The sequence below is a fragment of the Equus asinus genome, chromosome 17, assembly GCF_041296235.1.
Source record: "Equus asinus isolate D_3611 breed Donkey chromosome 17, EquAss-T2T_v2, whole genome shotgun sequence".
In the NCBI taxonomy this organism is placed as follows: Eukaryota; Metazoa; Chordata; class Mammalia; order Perissodactyla; family Equidae; genus Equus; species Equus asinus.
Window position 1 is genome coordinate 30,997,900 of NC_091806.1, and position 19,878 is coordinate 31,017,777.

General features: G+C 47.4%; 2 protein-coding genes across 3 annotated transcripts in view; both read right to left on the reverse strand.

Annotated features, from left to right (window-relative positions):
• Window positions 1–19,878, reverse strand: part of LOC123278170 (equilibrative nucleobase transporter 1-like) — an 82,184-nt gene that overhangs the window by 6,907 nt on the left and 55,399 nt on the right. Inside the window, exons 9-10 of the mRNA XM_070487377.1 lie at window positions 1,990–2,129; window positions 751–830 (exon numbers count right to left, since the gene is read on the reverse strand). Of these exons, the coding sequence (XP_070343478.1) occupies window positions 751–830; window positions 1,990–2,129 (220 nt within the window). The remainder of the gene's footprint in view (window positions 1–750; window positions 831–1,989; window positions 2,130–19,878) is intronic.
• LOC106826559 (proteoglycan 3-like) lies at window positions 5,638–11,196 on the reverse strand. 2 transcript variants are annotated; one of them, XM_070487799.1, is made up of 6 exons: window positions 10,970–11,196; window positions 9,148–9,280; window positions 8,375–8,688; window positions 7,535–7,666; window positions 6,577–6,688; window positions 5,638–5,815 (listed from the first exon to the last, which is right to left on the reverse strand). In XM_070487799.1, the coding sequence occupies exons 2-6, from the start codon at window positions 9,206–9,208 to the stop codon at window positions 5,757–5,759; spliced, it is 678 nt and encodes a 225-aa protein (XP_070343900.1). In that variant the 5' UTR covers window positions 9,209–9,280; window positions 10,970–11,196; the 3' UTR covers window positions 5,638–5,756. The 2 variants fall into 2 exon arrangements, with proteins under 2 accessions (XP_070343900.1, XP_044606241.1); XM_044750306.2 differs by lacking the exon at window positions 10,970–11,196 and adding an exon at window positions 9,654–9,740.

Consider the following 19,878-nt stretch of genomic DNA (forward strand, 5'->3'; position numbering starts at 1 on the left):
GGAGAAAGTTAGACATGAGATGAGGGTTAGTGGCTGACAGCTGTTGTCTCAGTTGTTCTGCATCCCCTCTCTTTCGGTACCAGGATCCTGGTTTCTTCTGGAAATCTTCCCCTGCCCTTTTCATCATGGTCCAGATGGGCCTGTGAATTAAGCATTCTGTTCCTCAGCCAAGGTGGCCCAATCTGATCATTTTCCCTAGAGAGTGGCTGTGACTTTCGACTGGGACCCCCAGGCGTATCCTGGTTCTGCTCATCCTGGAACCCGGAAAGTTCATTTTTCCCTTGATTCTGTGAGCTTTCCAGAATCCTGTTCTTGTTTCTACCTCAGCCAGCAGTGGTTTGTGATGTTTGTAGCCAAAGACCCAAGAGATGAGGAGGCAACAGAGGCGGTGATGGAAATGGAACAGTGAGAGGGCAGACCCAGGAGACCTGCAGAAATGGGGACAAATAAGGCAGACTTAGGACTGAAGAGTCGGGGGACAGGAAGGAAAATGATGGAAGATGGAATTCAGGGGGTAGTGTGATAATGACATGAGAGAAAGAAGAGAGGGACAGAAAGGAGAAAAGAAACAAAAGTCTTGCCCTTGTCTGGACCCTGTATAAAGTGAGGGGGTTGAGAAGACCCCACAGGTCCTTTCTCCACCTGACCTTTCCAGATTGAGCCGCTAGGGGAGCTCTGGAGGTGAGGGACCAGGTCGACCTCCACGAAGACCAGGTTCTGAAGGGAACTGGGTTCACCAGCAGGGCTCACCTTCCTTTGGCGAAACGAACTCCGACTGTCCCTCCAGCTCTTTGGACTCCACTGTCTTCTTCTCCTCCTCCCTGCTGTCCCTCCCAGAGCACAGGCCTTGGAAACAGAAGTCCCCTCAGCCAAGCCCAAGGGCTGTGAGCTGAGCCTGAGTCTCAGGCTGGAGGGAATAGTGCAGGGGATCCCCCGTTTCACAGCACAGTGAAATCACCTCTTAACAACCCCGAAGCCCAAGTCACAGCCAGACAGGTTAAATCAGAGTGTCTGGGAGTGGCAGCCAGGCTTCCAGATTTTTTGAACATCTCCGAGTGATTCTGTGATTCTGATACCCAGCAAAGTTTGGGAACCACTGGAGGCATGGGCAGAGGAGGAGAGGCTGAGTGCACATCCCATCTTTTGTTCTTGCTGGCTGTGGCAACACGGCTCAGACATAACCCTTCCGACCCCCATTTTTCCCATTTGGAAAATGGAGCTAAGGCTATCTATCTGAGAGGATCATGGTGAGATGAAATCAGAGAGCACTTGAGATCTGGCAGATAGTAAGTGAGCAGCAAATGAAAGCTATCCCTCTACTGCTTGTGGGGAAGAGCTGCAAAAAGGGTCACATTTCTTCACTTCCTCTGTTCTCCACTCTTTCTGATGGAATTTTGCAGCTCTGACTATTTCCTCATCCCCTGAATCTGCAGCGGGCCTTGTGAGCTGCCTCAGCCAAGAGAATGCAGCAGAAATGATGCTGTGCCGATTAAAGCCGGGAACTTTAAGAAAGCTTGTGCATTTCTGCACTCTCTCTCTTGGAACCCTGGAACCATCACATGGACAAGCCCAAGCCAGCCTGCCAGAGGATGAAAGCCAGGTGTCCCAGACATCCCTGTCACCCTCAATGACCTCCAGAAAAAACTCGTGTGAGTGAGGTCATCCTAGACAAGCCAGCCCCGAGCTAGCCCACTAGATGATCAGAGGCAAGAATGAGCCCTGTCAAGATCATCCGAGTCTGTCCCTGATCAGTAGAACTCGTCAGCTACCCACAGACCCAGGAAAAATAATAAATGCTTAAGGTTTCAGGTCACTGAGTTCTGGGGTAGTCTGTTATGTAGCAATTGCCAACTGACACACCCATTCTGGTCTTCCTCTCCTGTGACAGGTTTCCTCTGCCCTACTGTGACCACGACTTTCCCATCCCCTGCTTCCATCCCAGGTCACATGGGGGGCTCTGGCCCACAATCGCTAGATCATAGTCCTTACCCATAGTGGTAGTTGGGGGGCAGCGGGTAGGGGATGTGCCCCCGGGGCAGCAGGAGGAAAGTGCGCCCAACATGCCAGACACTGAAGACAGAGAAGAAGAGGAAGGAGGCCCTGAGGCTGACGCCCTGTTCATAAAGGAGCTGCAGATAAAGGAGGAAAAAAGTCAGTGTAGGGGCCAGCCCAGTGGCATAGTGGTTAAGTTCACATGCTCTGCTTTGGCAGCCTGGGGTTCGTTGGTTCAGCTCGCGGGCGTGGATGTGCACACTGCTCATCAAGCCATGTTGTTGTGGCATCCCACATACAAAATAGAGGAAGACTGGACTAGATGGTAGCTCAGGGACACTCTTCCTTAAGCAAAAAGCAGAAGATGGCAACAGATGTTAGCTCAGGGCCAATCTTCCTCAACAACAACAAAAAAAGGTAAGGAAATTCTGACACATGCTATAACATGGATGAACTTTGAGGACATCATGCTAAGTAAAATAAGCCAGTTATAGAAGGATAACTACTACATGATTCCATTTGGATGAGGTCCCTAGAGTAGCCAAATTCACAGAGACAGAAAGCAGAAGGGTGGTTGCCAGGAGCTGGGGGCAGATGGAATACTGGAGAGTTAGTGTTTAATGGGGACAGAGGTTCAGTTACACGAGATTGAAAAGAGTTCAATCTGGAGATGGATGGTGGTGTTGCTTGCCTAACAATATGATGAACTTAATGCCACTGAACCATACACTTAAAAATGGTTAAGATGGTAAATTTTATTCTATAGATTTTACCACACCAAAGAAAAGTCCGGGTAAGAAGCAGGAACTGGAACCCCAGTTTCTAAGAATGAGTCTTGGTACAGGCTGCTGCCTTCCACCCTGGAAGCTAATTAATTACACCTCGTACACACATAGCCTCCCTGTCACCCCAGGGCCCAACCAGCAGCAGAGGAGGCAGCGTATTATCCATCCCCACAGTCTTATAGAGCCTCCTAGTGAAGTGAAGTTTCTCAGAGATCTTCCAGCCTGGTGCTTTTTTATTTTTTAATGGCAGCAAAGTCCTTTTGTTCAAACAAAATTTTACACAGAAATTCAACTTATGAAACACATGAGTGGGGAGTGGCTCTGTCATCCTCCCCCTTATTCTCCTTGGTGACCAACATAACATCAAAGGGAAGCCCTCAGTGTTCCTCGACACCCAGTTTGAAAACTATTGACCTAGCCCAACCTCCTCACTTTACAGAGGGTTAAACTGAGGTCCAGAGAGGCACAAGGAATTGCTCAAAGTCAGAGTGAGCAGCAGCAAGGTCAGAGTAAACGGAGATCTCCAGCTCCTGCTCTGGCACGCTCTCTCTCCTTCCAACTCCAAAGAGGGAAGAGAGAAAGGGAAGCACATCCAGGGGAAGGAGGAAGAACCTGGAAAGTGGTTCTTGTAGGAGCGGTAGAAAAGCTTGAGTACGTGCCCCAAGGCTCAGCCTGTGGGCGACCCTCCAAGCCCAGGTGTTCACAGTACTAAGCTAGTTTCATATCTGGATAGTGACTCCCAGAGATCCTCTTCTCTTGCCTCTGGCCCACAGGCTGTGCCAGCTGCCTCTGGCCTAACACAAAGCCCAGAGGGAAGTCCCAAGTTGGTCGGCTTGGGGTGTCAAGGACTCATATTCTTTTATTCCTTTCACTCATTCATCCTTAGTTTGCTAGCTTTTGTCCTCCAGCTTGTTGCCTCATAATAACAGAATGGCTGTCACACATCCAGCTATATTCAAACATTCAAATAGTTGCCACAACATTCAAAGGGGAAGGGTGGAAAGCGGGACCACGGAGGAAGGCTTTCTTTTTGCTCTGCTCTCATCTTCCAACAAGGAGGGAAATACCCTTAAAGTCCTCATGAATACAACCCCTTCACATGATTAACAAGGACAGGAGAACATGCCCACCTCTACTCTCATTAGCAAGGAGGAAAGCGACTGCCTCAGTTGGCCTAGATCAATCAGGATTCATCCCTTGGGCTGGGTGAATGGACAGACCCCTCTGTGGAGGACAGGCTTCTTCACCAGAAGCAGTCCCTGAGGTCCAGCATTGGTGAGATTCATGGCAAGCCCAAGACCCGTGGTCCCGTTGTCAGAGGACCGCTCATATTCAGGGGACTCAGCCCTGCTGCTTCTTCGCCACCCGCCTCCCCTATGGTTCTCTGCCCTGTCCTGTTCCACCACCTCCAGAACCTTTAGAAAGAAAGCACATCTGGGAGACTGTTCTTTTAGTTCCTGAAACTCCACATCCCATCAGATGCCTCGACAGGCACATACGTGGACACACACAAACGTAGACCTGTACATAGGTGTGCTCAGACACACACTAACATGTATACACACCCCAAAACATACTGGCCAAAGGCACACAAGTACACACATGCGTGCACACATGGATTCAGGCATCTTACGGTGCAGAGCTTCATAGGTATCCACAGACACACAAGCCTATCCAACACACAGAGATGTACAAAATGTACACCCTCAAACAACACACAAATACACACTGACTCAAAGATTTACGCACATTTACATGTACAGATTCACACATACACAGATACACACAGGTATACAAAGAGTGACTCGCTTACACACCCAAATACATATACACGCATGTGCACATGCATCTCCAGAAATATTTGTACCTTCTCCCTGTGCCCCATGTAGAACGACACCCAAAGAAGTATTTCTGTCTCAGAGTGCCCCCCTCATTCTCTCCCCACAACCCAAGGCTGTCTGCCCTCTTAATACCTAGTCTCAGATCTGAACTTCTGCTTCATCAACTCCAGGTCCTACCGGGAGCCAAGCATCCTGCCTCGAACGAGATAAAGAGCAGCAACAGTGCTCTCTCTCAATGGCGCCTGGGTCAGACAACACAGGGTGAGGGAGAGAAGCTGAGGCCTGTGGCTGTAGACACAGCATGGGAGCCACAGGCTACCAGATACCCTGACTGGCCCCAAGGCCCTCCTGCTGGGAGGCACCTCCATCTTGAGAATGTGGCCCTTTTAGGGAGGTAGGCTGCAGATGGAGGAGAGGGAAGGACAGCCACCCTCCTGGGAATGGAGTGGAGAACAGATCTCAGAAGAAGTTGGGGCCTTTCAATTCACCCACAGTGGCTGGAAGAATGGAAAACAGGGGCCAGTATCTGAGATCAACAAGACAGAGGAACAGAGGAACAGGCTGCCTAGAGACAAGGAGACAAGACTACTTTCTCCTCCCTCCAACATGCTTATCCAGATAGCACCTCACTGCTCCACCTCAATCCTTGATTCAGCAAGCTCAGCTCCGTTTTGGAAAGCCACCTCACTCTCACCCAACCCCACCGCGCAAACTGAACCCAAACAAAACAAGAGGGCCAGTTCTCCACCCCCCACTGAATGGGATCTTCCCCCAGAGCCTGGGTGGGGAGGGGTGGGAATCCCGAATCCAGGGCTGAGAAGGGTCCTCCAGAGTCCATGCTCCGCCCCCAGGTGGCGCTGCAGCCAAACACCTCAGCACCCCCACCCACCCCTACCGGGAGCCCTACTCCACCACCTTTTACTTTCCTCAAAGCCCCACCCTGTGGGAGTGATGGCTTGCAGGCGTTTCCAACCCCAGGGAGTGCTCCAAAGTGAGCAGTGAAGGAACGAGTCAGGAGATGCTGTGGTAAGTCTGATTTTATTTCCAGGAAGGACAAGGGGACGAGCCCAGTGTGCAGGAGGCAGACGGTAAGCTGTGAAGGGAGGAGGCTTCAAGGCAGGGTCTCCGTGTCACCGGCTTAGAAGGAGCAGATGAAGGGCAGACGCCTGCTACAAGGGGCTAGTCGCCAGTGACCCCCTGGCAGTAGAGAGCACAGTGAGGTCAGCTGCCCATCTGAGTGTGGCTTGTGACTCCCTCCTTCCCTCCTCAGGCACCTCATACCCTCCCTCGCCTGCTGTGGCTGTGATCAGTCAGCCATATGTTGCCTAAACATCCCTACCAGCTCACGTTTCTTGAGCTCCCACAGCGAAGGAAGCAGGGTGATTGAGTGCTTTCATCTTCACAATGACTCCAAGAGATGGGTGCTAGCTCATCCCCATGTCCCAGATGAGGAAACTGAGGCTTAGTGGGGTAATAACTTGCCTGTGTCTCAGCAGGCCAGTGGCAGAGGTGGGATGTGAACTGGAGCAGTCTTACTCCAGCGGCTATGGTCTTAGCCATTGTACTAAGCTCCCTCACATCCCTCATCCATGCTGTTGGAAGCTGGAGAACTGTCTGTCAGCCATCCATAATTCCCACTTCTTTCCTTAGTCCCTCATCCACACGTAAATTCACATCTCTTATTCGCATCTGTCGCCCTCATATCAAGAGAGGGAAAGGACGCCCCCCAACCCCAGGCCAAAAGATGGAAAGCCCGCATCTAACCCCCACACAGGACACCCCATCACCTGGTTTTGCTTTGAGGAATCCTTCCCTACATCTCAGCCCTTCTCACAGAGAGGACGTTGGCTCTCCAGTTGGGGGGAGGGTATGAGTTTCGGGAGGCGTTTGAGACAGCTCGAAAGGACAGTATGTAAGAGTCCACATTGCCCCCCTTCCCATTTCCCAGTCCCCCTCACCTCTGCTGCTTACAGCAACACAGTCGCCTCTCCCATTTCCAGGCTCCCCTGGGGCCCAGTTTTCATAATCCCAGGTGCTCCCATCAGTCCAGTGAAATCTCCTGCGCCACCACTAGAGAAGGGATAGGCTGCATCAGAGGGCAGACGTCCAGGAAGACAGAGACAATCACGGGCTCCAGAGAATGCACACCGAGCACCAATCATCCCTTTCTGGACACTCACTACATGTATAATCTCTTCTCACTGTTCACCCAGCTAGAAGCCAGATACCCTAGAGATCCATCCCTGAGTGCAGGCAATGGCATCATGACACAGACTAGGCTTCTCAAACTTCACCATGTATACAAATCTCCTGGGGATCTTGTTGAAATGCACATTCTGATTCAGGAGGTCTGGGGTGCGGCCCAAGATTGTGCATTTCAAGCAAGCTACCAAGGGATGCTGATACTACTGCTTCATGGACCACCCTTGAGTAGCAAATGTGATGGCACTTATTCATCCACATTCCCAGAGCCACTCCAACTGAAGAAGGACTCCATTTTAGACATGAGGCAAGTGAGGCTCAAGGAAGTCATTCAGCTAGGAAGTGACCAAGATGGGCCAAGTTTCCCAAGATGGGAAACTATCTCATGACGCCAGTGGTGTGCTGATAAATGTTTAACAACCATCTCTGGGGGAAGGTGAGAAGGCAGAGGGACTAGTAGCAGTTGCTAATTTCCTTGGTGTAAATTCATCCACCATGAGAGATTTCAAGCTACAAGCATGAAGTCATTGAACATGGAGTTGGGAAGAGATGTGCATAGTCACTGGTTCTCCTGAACCAGTACAAGCCAGCTCCAGCTCATCACCACCTGCCTAAGGTCACCTCAGCTCCTGGGATAAGACTTGAGGCCGGCAGGTGTACCCTCGAGGCCAGCAGAAAGAACTTCCTGTACCTGGGAGTTGGCCCCTCACTTACCAAGCCCATCTTGAAGCCTCCAATCCAGACCTCACCTTCGTCGATACCCCTGAGCAAGTGCTGGAGGAGATAGTATAAGATGTTGCGGTGTATGGAGACAAGATGGCCTCGGTAGCTCCTCCTGCAGACATTCTGCAGAGACAAGAAGAGGTGGTGTAAAGAATTCACTCTCCTTTTACTCAAGTCCATGAGTCTCCAGCAGAGAGCACTACATCCCTTTTCAGTTCATAAATCAGGGACCTACTTGCCCTACTCAATCTCATCGCTTGCTCCTTTTACTGCTGTCATGAACTTCTTGCAGGAAATAATAATACTCAGAATCATTATAGCCCCCATTTATTGAGAGTTTACAATGACCCAGGGACTATTCTAAATACTTTCCATGTATTATCTCATTGAAACTTCACCAGAAGTCTAAGAGCTTGGACTATATGTCTCCATTTTACAAATGAAGATACTGAAGCTCTGAAAGGTGAAGTGTCTTGCCCAGGTAACACAGCCATTGACAGGCAGAGCCAGGATTGAACACAGGTCTGTCTAATACCAAAGCCTTTTGTCCAAATCAGTGGTTCTCAAAGTGCAGTCTGCAGGCAACAATATCATCATCACCTGGGAATGTGGTATAAAGGCAAACTCTTAGGCCCCATCACAGACTTGCTAAATCAGAAATTTTGGGGATGGAGCCCAGAAATCTGTTTTGTAACAGATTTAATATCGCTAGGAGATTCTGGTGCACATTAGGCTTTGATAACCACTAGTCTAATTGTGTATGGAACAGGAGTCTGAATCCACTCTCTTCTTCTCCCCCAGATCCTCCACAGTAACTTTGCTGCCGCTCACCTCAGCGTCACTAAACGTCATAGGAGTTCGCACCAAGAAGTAGCTGCGGGCCTTGCACCCAGGATGACCAGACAATTGAACTGTTTCCTCTTCCCTGGGGCACTGCAAGTCTTCGCCTAGGGCCGCTGGGTCCGACTCCACGGCCTGCTCATCCTCAAATGTGTCTTGATTGGTGGAAGCCTCAGCCTCCTCTCCTTCTGACTGAATCACCTCCTCTGTCAGGTCCAACTCTCCCTTCTGCTCCCCTGAACCTTCCACATCCTGGATCAGGTCTGCCTGTGTCTTTCGGATGTCCAAATTGGGGTCATCATTCTCTGAAAAGAAGAGGTAACTTGCCTTCATTGGGGGCGGGGGCGGAGGTCCCTTTCTTCCAGCACCATGGACAGCTCTCATCCCACTCAAGCCTTCCTATGGACGCCACCTGGCGCCAAGACTTTAACAATCTCGGAGGCATAGAGTTAGGCTAGAACTCTTGGGTCATATGCACAAAGGGATGAGAACCTGACTTCTGGTTGACACCACAGGTGTGTATTTTGGGGGTGGGAGGAAATACCTGTGAGAAGCCCTTCACCTACACAAGTGGGTGGTTTTTCTTTGTGAAGGAGCCCTGATAGAAAGTTCAGGTCACAGTGTGAGTCCAGAAGAAATCTCAACAGAGATGAGCTGGGTCAACTGAAGAGGGGAGGCTGTGGCCTCGGCCCCATGAGTGCAGAAACAGTGCAGAAAAGAGGAGAAAAGAGAAATATAGATGAGACGAGAAGGGGAAGACTTACTCAGATGAAGAGCAGCAACTGTCCCCAGCAGGAGAAGGGGCAGGAGCAGAGGGCTTTTCATATCTACTCAGTCTTGTGAAGGGACACAGCTGCACTTTGCCTCCCTGGGTTGTCCAGTGTGTCTACACAGCGCCTGTCACATAGCAGAGATGGAAAGTTTGTTTAACTGTTTAATTAAAGGGCCAACTAGAGAGCTTGCTTCTCATCCAATGAACAGACCCTGAGCTGGAGAATCAGGAAAAGGACATGAGGGTGTCGGCTCAAGGTCAAAAGTCCCTTTTTTCCTGAGAACTCCATCACTGCTCACTGGAACAACACTTAGCCCAGACCCTGTAAGAACAGGTCTGCTCAGGACCAGGGCCAATTTCACTCACAGTGGAGAAGAAGAGGGAAGGAGAGTAGCCATTATGGTCTGAAGGACAGACCTCTGAGGTGTTTGCCAGATAGGTCCTGCTTCCTCCCAAGCCCTGGACCCCTCCTCCATGGGAAGCAAGGGGAGCACTCACCTTCTGAGAGTCTGAGGCTCTGGTGCCAGTGTCTCTGGCTGCTGGGCCCCAGAGGCAACCCTTGTACTGGGCTTTTGGGGAAGTGGGAAGAGACTCAGTGTGGGGTGCAGGGCATTGGAGCTGATCAGGGGTTTGCTCAATACTCTCCTCCCTGAACCCTATTGTCTACTATGACTGCAGGGACCTGCCTCCTGAGATCTACTGCCACCCACCCTGGTGTGCTTGAGAAGACCCCAGATGTATATTGTCAAGGCAAAGTTCTTATTATTGCCCCTAAATGGCCCCAGTCTGAACAATACTCCTTAACCCCAGGAGCAGCCTCCCTTTGGTAAATATCCCAACGAATAGAGTGGAGAATCCAGGGATCGGGGAGACCATGACAGGAGGAGGGAGGAGGTGAAGGGAGCCTCAGCCCGCCTTGGCCCTTATCTAGAACAAGTACTTTATATGCATCATGTCCCTGAATCTTGACTTTCATCTCATTCCGATGAGGACATGTGATTATCCCTACTTCACAGACATGAAAAGTGAGATTCAAAGAGGGAAAGGGACTGGTTGAGATTTCACTGCAAGCAGGTCAACCAGGATTTTGAAGTCTTTTTGTCTCTACAACCTCTGTCTCTCTGTCTCCCCCTCCCTCCATCCTTTCTTCACTCTCCTTCTCCCTCTCCCTCCCTTTCTCACCTTTAATGTGTGAAAGACATATGCTCTTTCTCCTGCACTGAGGATCTAGATCAAGATGCTCAACCTTTGCACTCTTACTATTTGGAGTCCATTCTTTCTTGGGGGGCTGCCCTGCGCATTGTAAGAAGTCTAGCAGCATCCCCAGTCTCTACCAATTAGATGCCAATAACACCTCTCCAAGTCATCATTATCAAAATTGTCTCCATACATTTCCAACTGTCCTCTGGGGAGCAAAATGGCCCCAGCTGAGTATCACTGATCTAGAATGTGCCATTTTGTCCAACCTCAGGTCATATCTTCTGGCAAGGCGGCATCAACTTGAATGGAAAGCTTCATGCAGAGTCCTTCAAACATTGGTGGGCCAGCTTCCCCACCCCACCCCACTCTCCATCTCCCTCCAGCTGTCTACCACCACAGGGTCAGGACTAGGGGGAAGTGAGTGATGCATTCATCTCGAGTGCAACATTGAAGGGAACACTACAGAATTCAGTAGTCAAGGCAAATAATATTTCAATGCAATCTTTCTTAAAAGTCAAATTAAATGCAAAAATATCAAAACTTCCATCAACCAAGCTCCAGCCAAATTCAGTGCACTCCAAGGAGAGACTAGCAAGTGCTAAGCAGTGACTTACCTTGATATCACTGCCAAGAGCTAGTGGACTTGTTAGGATGGAGGACTCAACTCTGTGACCTCCTGGTTTTCCTCAGATTCCAGCCCAGTCCCCCAGTTCTCAGGGAACCAGGAACAGGTAACTCAAAGGGTGAAAAGGCCTGGATTCCTTCCTCTCCTCTGCTCTCCCAGGGGACCTACAAATGGAGAAGTATCAGAGAGGTCACTTCAGGGCCCTGATTGTGAAGTAACCATCCTGGCCGTTATCTCCCCAACCCAACGGTCCAGCTTATCTAGCTGACTGGGGGGATTGGCCAATTCAAGGGCCCACAAACCCTGGTCTCTGGGTTTCAAACTTCAGACCTCTTAGCGGAGGAGGGGATAGAGGACTAGACCTCCTCCTCATTGTTCTCCCCCGTACTGGGGCCGAGGACAGGGACATCATTTCACTCAGCGGTTGTGTTGACCAATAAGGTGAACTACTCTCGTGAACCAGCACCAGAACAAGCTTTGCACGCGTTGTTTCATTTCAACGTCCATGTTTCACAGATGAGGAAACGACATCTCAGAGACTTAAACAGGTGCCCAAGATCACACAGCAAGTCAGAGACAGTTCTAAACCAGAGACAGGCTCCTTATGCACTCACAGCCGCCTTCCCTCTGCCTCCTCTCACTCACCTACCTTCTCCACGGCCTGCTCCTCCTCTGCGTTGACCCAGTTTTCTTTGCATATGAACCCTGGGAAAAGTCATTCCAATGACTTGCTCAGTCACCACAGTGATGCCTATCTAATTTAAAACTGGAAATAACATTTTTAAAAGTCTACCATGGGCCACATATTATGCTTCATTCAGGCTTTTACATCAATTATCCTACTATCTGGTATTGCCATCTCTAGCCTATATATCTACTACAAAAGCTCAGAGAAGTTGAATGACTTGCCCAAGTCCACACAACTCATAAGAAGTGACATGTTGGAAGGCGGGACCAAGATGGCGGAGTGAGAGGTCTTCTTTGTCTCTCCCCATCCAATCTACAATTAATTGGACATTCACTGACTAACAAAGGATATCCAGATAGCATCTCAAGATGCCTAAAAGTCTCGTGCTACTACACATCGGAACACAGGCAGACTTCCCCCCCGGGAGGAGGTGGAAATAGGTGAAAGCTTCCAAGCCCCAACTCCCGACCCCCAGACAGCCTAGTTCCTGGAGGACGCTCTCTTCCAATGGACTCCACCATAGCATCGCCAGACACCAAGGGCAGGAGTGTGCACTCACCAGTGGAGCGACAGTGGAAACAGGTGACAACACCGCTACCCAAGCCCCCGCAATCGCACCTAGGCCCAGGGGGATATCCCAGGGCCCCGCACCCACTGGCAGGGAAGGCTTCCACTCGCCATTAGCAGGGAGGCCCCACCCAGAAGCCAGAACAAAGAGAAGCTCCTGGCGGGCCCGGCACAGCACCAGACCGCAAGCTACCACTGAGCTCACGGTCTCTGGTGCACAGCTCTGTACAGGGGACACCCTGACTTCCCATAGACGTGCTTGGGGACATGTTTGGAGCTCCAGCGCCTGGCTCTGTGGTGTTGGGGAAGGCTCTGGGGTCCCGCATCTCCCTGGCAGGGAAAGCCTCTGCTCGCCATTAACAGGGAGGCCACGCCCAGAATCCAGGAAAAAAGGAAAGTTCCTGGTGAACGGATCTCCCGGGGTGGCTCCAGACTGCAAGCTGCCGCTGGCGCTTGGCTCGGTGCAAGGGGCACCCAGACTTCCCGTAGACGTGCTTGGGGACATGCTTGGAGCTCCAGCGCCTGGCTCTGTGGCGCAGGGTAAGGCTCCGGGGTCCCACATCGCCCTGGCAGGGAAAGCCTCTGCTCGCCATTAGCAGGGAGGCCACGCCCAGAATCCAGGAAAAAGGAAAGCTCCCGGTGGGCGGATCCCCTGGGGCAGCTCCAGGCTGCAAGCTGGTGCTGGGCTCAGGGTCTCCTGCACACAGGTCAGTACAGGGGGTGCCCAGACTTCCCATGGACGCACCTGGGGACTGGCTGGAGCTCCAACACCCAGCTCTGCAGCCTGGGGGGTTGCTCTAGGGTCCCACACCCCCCCAGCAGGGAGGGCCTCTGCTCTCCATTGGTAGGGAGGCCCCACACAGCATTCGGAACACCAGGAAGCTCCCTAGAGCAGAATTCCCCACAAGGCAGCAGCTTACAAGCCACCGCCAGGCCTACGGACTCTGGCCGTGTCCCAGACGAGGCAAGGGGCTCCCAGAGATCCTGTGAGAGTAAAGTGGGGCAGAGTAGAGCTCCGGTGAAATGACTACGTAGCCCATGGGGGAACTCCAGGTTCTTGCAGCAGCCTCAGTGAAAGCCTCTGCACAGCACTAGTGGAGAGGTCCCAACTGGCAATCACAAGGCGGGAAGGCCCTGGGGCAAAAGCAGCACAGCTAAGTGAGCTAATGACAGACTACAGAAGATACCCATAGCTCTGCTGGGACTTATGGTGGACAAGTGTGATCTGGTGGGCTCCGTTAGGGACAAATCAGAGATTATAGGTGATCCTGCTCCTGGCTGATGGGAAAGCCCACAACACTGCTGTAGACCACAAGGAGGGAGCGCGTCTAGGTGGGCTGCCGCAGTAGGCACCAGCAGCCTGAGGCCCCCTTGCGATAGCCCCCACAACCAACAAGGGACCCCACAGGACCACTGTGACTACGAGGAGGGGTCCAGACCCAGTCAGTAACAACTGACAGGGTTCCTGGTTGGGGCAGTCTAAACAGCTGCCCCCTCACACACACCAGTTGCAACAAGTGGAAACAGTGACTAAACTCTATCTCTAGGTGGAGGCACAAACCCACACCATCAAGCAGTATGAAAAAATATATTAAATCTCCAGAACAGAAGGAAAATGATAAGCATCCAGAAAACAATCCCAAAGACAATGAAATCTACAACCTAAATGACGATGATTTCAAAACTGCCATTATGAAAACACTCAACGACCTAAAAGAGAATTCAGATAGACAACTCAACGAGTTCAGGAGCTATGTCACAAAAGAGCTTGACGCCATAAAGAAGAACCAATTAGAAATACTGGAGATGAAGAACACAATGGAGGAGATTAAGAAAAATCTGGACTCTCTGAACAGTAGGGTCGATAATATGGAGGACAGAATTAGCAATTTGGAGGATAGGAATAAAGAAATGCTGCAGGCAGAGGAGGAGAGAGAATTAAGACTAAAAAGAAATGAAGAAACTCTCCAAGAATTATCCGACTCAATTAGGAGATGCAACATAAGGATTATAGGTATACCAGAGGGAGAAGAGAGGGAGAAAGGGGCAGAAGGCCTGTTCAAAGAAATAATAGCTGAGAACTTTCCAAACTTGGGAAGAGAGATGGAACTTCATGTCACAGAAGTCAATAGATCTCCAAGCTTTATTAACGCAAGAAGACCAACCCCAAGACATATAGTAGTGAAACTAGCAAAAGTCAATGACAAAGAGAAAATACTAAGGGCAGACAGGCAGAAGAAAATAACTTATAAAGGAAACCCCATAAGGCTATCAGCAGATTTCTCAAGAGAGGCCTTACAGGCTAGAAGAGATTGGAATGAAATATTCAAAACTCTGAAGGACAAAAACTTGCAGCCAAGAATACTCTACCCAGCAAAAATATCCTTCAACTACAATGGAGAAATAAAAACTTTCCCAGATAAACAAAAGGTAAGGGAGTTCATCACCACAAAACCTCCTCTTCAAGAATTGCTCAGGAAGAAACTCATTCCTGAAAAATCAACAAAAGGAAAGGGGTTATAAAATCCAGAACAAAGGAGATAAGCAGAAGGAATAATACAAAGTAACAGCTCTCCATCAGGACAAAATGCAAAAGAACCGGAAAGCAAGTGATAAAATTGCAACAGTAGGCCCCCACGTTTCAATAATCACACTAAACGTGAATGGATTGAACTCTCCAATCAAAAGGCACAGAGTGACAGAATGGATCAAACAACAAGATCCAACAATATGCTGCCTCCAGGAAACACACCTCAACCCCAAAGACAAACACAGACTCAGAGTGAAGGGGTGGAAGACAATACTCCAAGCCAATAATGAACAAAAGAAAGCAGGTGTTGCCATACTTATATCAGACAAAGTAGACTTCAAAGCAAAACAGGTAACGAAAGACAAAGAGGGGCAGTATATAATGATAAAAGGGACGCTCCACCAAGATGACATAACAGTCATAAATATACACGCACCTAACACAGGAGCACCAAAATTCGTGAAGAAACTCTTAACAAAACTAAAAGGAGACATCAACAGTAATACAATAATAGTAGGGGACCTCAACACCCCATTAACACCAATGGACAGATCATCCAGACAGAAAATCAACAAGGAAATAATAGAATTAAATGAAAAATTAGATCAGATGGACCTAATAGATATATATAGGACACTTCATCCAAAAACAGCAGGTTACACATTCTTCTCAAGCTCGCGTGGAACATTCTAAAGGATAGACCATATCTTGGGAAACAAAGCAAGCATCAATAAGTTCAAGAGGGTTGAAATAATATTAAGCATCTTTTCTGATCACAATGCTATGAAACTAGAAATCAACTACAAGAATGAAGCTGGGAAAGGGCCAAAAATGTGGAGACTAAACAACATGCTACTGAACAAACAATGGATTATTGAAGAAATTAAAGAAGAAATCAAATATTATCGGGAGACAAATGAAAATGAAAACACACCGTTCCAAATTATTTGGGACACAGCAAAGGCAGTCCTAAGAGGAAAATTCATTGCAATACAGGCTCACCTCAATAAGCAAGAAAAATATTACATAAACAACCTCAAACGACACCTAACAGAATTAGAAAAAGAAGAACAAACAATGCCCAAAGTCAGTAGAAAGAGGGAAATAATAAAAATTAGAGCAGAAATAAATGATATTGAAACGAAAAAGACAGTAGAAAGGATCAATGAAACAAAGAGTTGGTTCTTCGAAAAAATTAACAAAATCAACAAACCCTTAGCCACACTCACTAAAAAAAAAGAGAGAAGTCTCAAATAAATAAAATTAGAAATGAGAGAGGAGAAATCACAACAGATACCGAAGAAATACAAAGGATCATAAGAGAATACTATGAAAAACTATATGCCAACAAATTGAACAACCTAGAAGAAATGGATAAATTCCTAGACTCATACAACCTACCCAAACTGAATCAGTAAGAAATAGAGAATCTGAATAGACCAATCACAAGTAAAGAAATAGAAACAGTAATCAAAAACCTCCCCAAAAATAAGAGTCCAGGACCAGACGGCTTCTCTGGAGAATTCTACCAAACATTCAAAGAAGATTTAATACCTATCCTTCTCAAACTGTTCCAGAAAATAGAGGAAGATGGAGCACTCCCTAATACATTCTATGAAGCCAACATCACCCTGATCCCCAAACCTGACAAGGACAACACAAAGAAGGAAAACTACAGACCAATATCACTGATGAACATAGATGCAAAAATCCTCAACAAAATTTTGGCAAACCGAATACAGCAATATATCAAAAAGATTATGCACCATGATCAAGTGGGATTTATACCAGGGACACAGGGATGGTTCAACATCCGCAAGTCAATCAACGTGATTCACTACATTAACAATATGAGAAACAAAAACCACATGATCTTCTCAATAGATGCAGAAAAAGCATTCGACAAGATCCAACATCCATTTATGATAAAAACCCTCAATAAAATACGTATAGAAGGAAAGTACCTCAACATAATAAAGGCCATATATGACAAACCCACAGCCAACATCATACTCAATGGACAAAAACTGAAACCCACCCCTCTCAGAACAGGAACAAGACAAGGGTGCCCACTTTCACCACTCCTATTCAACATAGTACTGGAGGTGTTGGCCAGAGCTATTTGGCAGGCAAAAGAAATAAAAGGAATCCAAATAGGCAACAAAGAAGTAAAACTCTCGCTGTTTGCAGACGACGTGATCTTATATATAGAAAACCCCAAAGAATACATACAAAAACTATTAGAAACAATCAACAACTACAGCAAAGGTGCAGGGTATAAAATCAACACACATAAATCAGTAGCATTTCTATATGCTAACAATGAACTAACAGAAAAAGATCTCAGGAACTCAATCCTATTCACGATTGCAACAAAAAGAATAAAATACCTTGGGATAAATTTAACCAAGGAAGTGAAAGATCTATACAACGAAAACTACAAGACCTTTTTGAAAGAAATAGACGACAACATAAAGAGATGGAAAGATATTCCATGCACATGGATTGGAAGAATAAACATAGTTAAAATGTCCATACTACCTAAAGCAATATACAGATTCAATGCTATCCCAATCAGAATTCCAATGTCATTCTTTACAGAAATTGAACAAAGAATCCAAAAATTCATATGGGGCAGCAAAAGACCCCGAATTGCTAAAGCAATCCTGAGAAAGAAGAACAAAGCTGGAGGCATCACAATCCCTGACTTCAAAACATACTACAAAGCCACAGTAATCAAAACAGCATGGTACTGGTACAAAAACAGATGCACAGATCAATGGAACAGAATTGAAAGCCCAGAAATAAAACCACACATCTATGGACAGCTAATCTTTGACAAAGGAGCTGAGGGCCTACAATGGAGGAAAGAAAGTCTGTTCAACAAATGGTGCTGGGAAAACTGGACAGCCACATGGAAAAGAATGAAAATCAACCATTCTTTTTCACCATTTACTAAAATAAACTCAAAATGGATCAAAGACCTAAAAATTAGGCCTGAAACAATAAGTCTGCTAGAAGAGAATATTGGCAGCACACTCTTTGACATCAGCTTCAAAAGAATTTTTTCAGACACCATAACCCCTCACATGAGGGAAACAATAGAAAGGATAAACAAATGGGACTTCATCAGGCTAAAGAGCTTCTTCAAGGCAAGGGAAAACAGGATTGAAACAAAAAAACAGCCCACTAAGTGGGAAAAAATATTCACAAGTTATTTATCCGACAAAGTGTTAATCTCCACAATATACAAAGAACTCACACAACTCAACAATAAAAAATCAAACAACCCAATTACAAAATGGGCAGGGGACATGAACAGACATTTCTCCAAAGAAGATATACGGATGGCCAATAGACACATGAAAAGGTGCTCATCATCACTAATCATCAGGGAAATGCAAATCAAAACTACACTAAGATATCACCTTACACCTGTTAGAATGGCAAAAATATCCAAAACCAAGAGTGACAAATGTTGGAGAGGCTGTGGAGAAAAGGGAATCCTCATACACTGTTGGTGGGAATGCAAACTGGTGCAGCCACTATGGAAAACAGTATGGAGATTCCTCAAAAACTTAAGAATAGAAATACCTTATGACCCAGCCATCCCACTACTGGGTATATATCCTAATAACCTGAAATCATCAATTTCAGAAGCTCTATGCACCCCTATCTTCATTGCAGCATTATTCACAATAGCCAAGTCATGGAACCAACCTAAGTGCCCAGCAACTGATGATTGGATAAAGAAGTTGTGGTATATTTATACAATGGAATACTACTCAGCCATAAAAAAGACAAAGTTGTCCCATTCACAACAACATGGATAGAGCTTGAGAGTATTATGTTGAGTGAAATAAGCCAGACAGAGAAAGACAAACTCGGCATGACTCCACTCATAGGTGGCAGTTAACGTATGGACAAAGAGAACTGATCGGTGGTTGCCAGGAGAAAGGGGGGTGGGGGAAGGGTACTAGGGCTGAAGTGGTCTACCTACAACATGACTAATAATAATGTACAACTGTAATTTCACAAGGATGTTAACTTTTATAACCTTAATAAAAAGAAAAAGACGTGACATGTTGCCCATACTCTGTCTGACTCCCAAGTCCTTGCTTTTTTTGACACACCCAAATGTGTTACCTCCAGACACTCTAGCTAATGGTGCCAAGGTTTTCAACATCTGTCAACTTCCAGGTCTCTGGCTTACTGTTTGCATTTATGTTCATAGGGTTTTCACACTCTGCCTCCCGAGAGTCTGTCCACCCCCACAGTGTGCAGAGGGTGTGTCTTGCCATCTTGACAGGCAGTGTTGTGTGATGTATAATGAAATCACAAGTCCCAGAGTCAGCCCTCTGTGTCTCAGTTTTCTCATTTGTAAACTGAGGCTAATGCCAGAACCTACCTCTAATGAGATCAGCTTCAGTACAGCTCTCAGAACTGACCCTGTCGGATGGTGTTGGGAGTGGCCCTTGTCAGGAAAGCAGGGCTAGAACTGTGACCCTGATCAACACACAAGCCCTGAGTGTTGCTTGAGCTCTGCGCTTTGCACGATGTGAGGACTCCACAGATTCCATTGTAAACACACCATCTTCCTTTCACAGAGCTTAGTTAATATCTTGTTGGAGAGGAAAAGTACACACAGAAACCTGTATTTTGTAATGTAAAGCCGGTGCCCTTATGTCATTATTTTCATGTTTTACAACATTTTTTGTGGATGTATAACATGCATTTTGTCAAGTATGGTACACTGCTCAGGGAAGTTTTACAGAGTGAATGCTTCCACATAACTGTGCCCACAACAAGATACAGAACGTTACCCGGAACCCAGAGGTCTCCTTCATGCCCCTTCTTGACATTAATCCCCCGAAGGGGATCTCCATGGACTGGAAGTCACACTTCTGTCACAACACACGCCCCCAACAGAAGAGATTTGTGAGGGACAACACAAAATCCGCCTACCGCCTAGCACAGAGCCTGGCACCTAGTAAATGCTTAATAAACGGGAGATTTTGTTACTCTTTTTATTAATATAGGAATAGAGGGAAATAATGCCTTCCCACACCAGAATATAAAGTCCTTGAGGGCAAAGACTGAAAATTCTATTTCA

Excerpts from the sequence above, each read along its gene's own strand:
- LOC106826559 (XM_070487799.1), bottom strand. The coding sequence starts at position 9,208 with ATGAAAAGCCCTCTGCTCCTGCCCCTTCTCCTGCTGGGGACAGTTGCT. Across the intron at positions 7,667-8,374 it reads TGACGTTTAGTGACGCTGAG|AATGTCTGCAGGAGGAGCTA; the intron begins GTGAGCGGCAGC and ends TTGTCTCTGCAG. Across the intron at positions 6,689-7,534 it reads GAGGCTTCAAGATGGGCTTG|TGGTGGCGCAGGAGATTTCA; the intron begins GTAAGTGAGGGG and ends TCCCTTCTCTAG.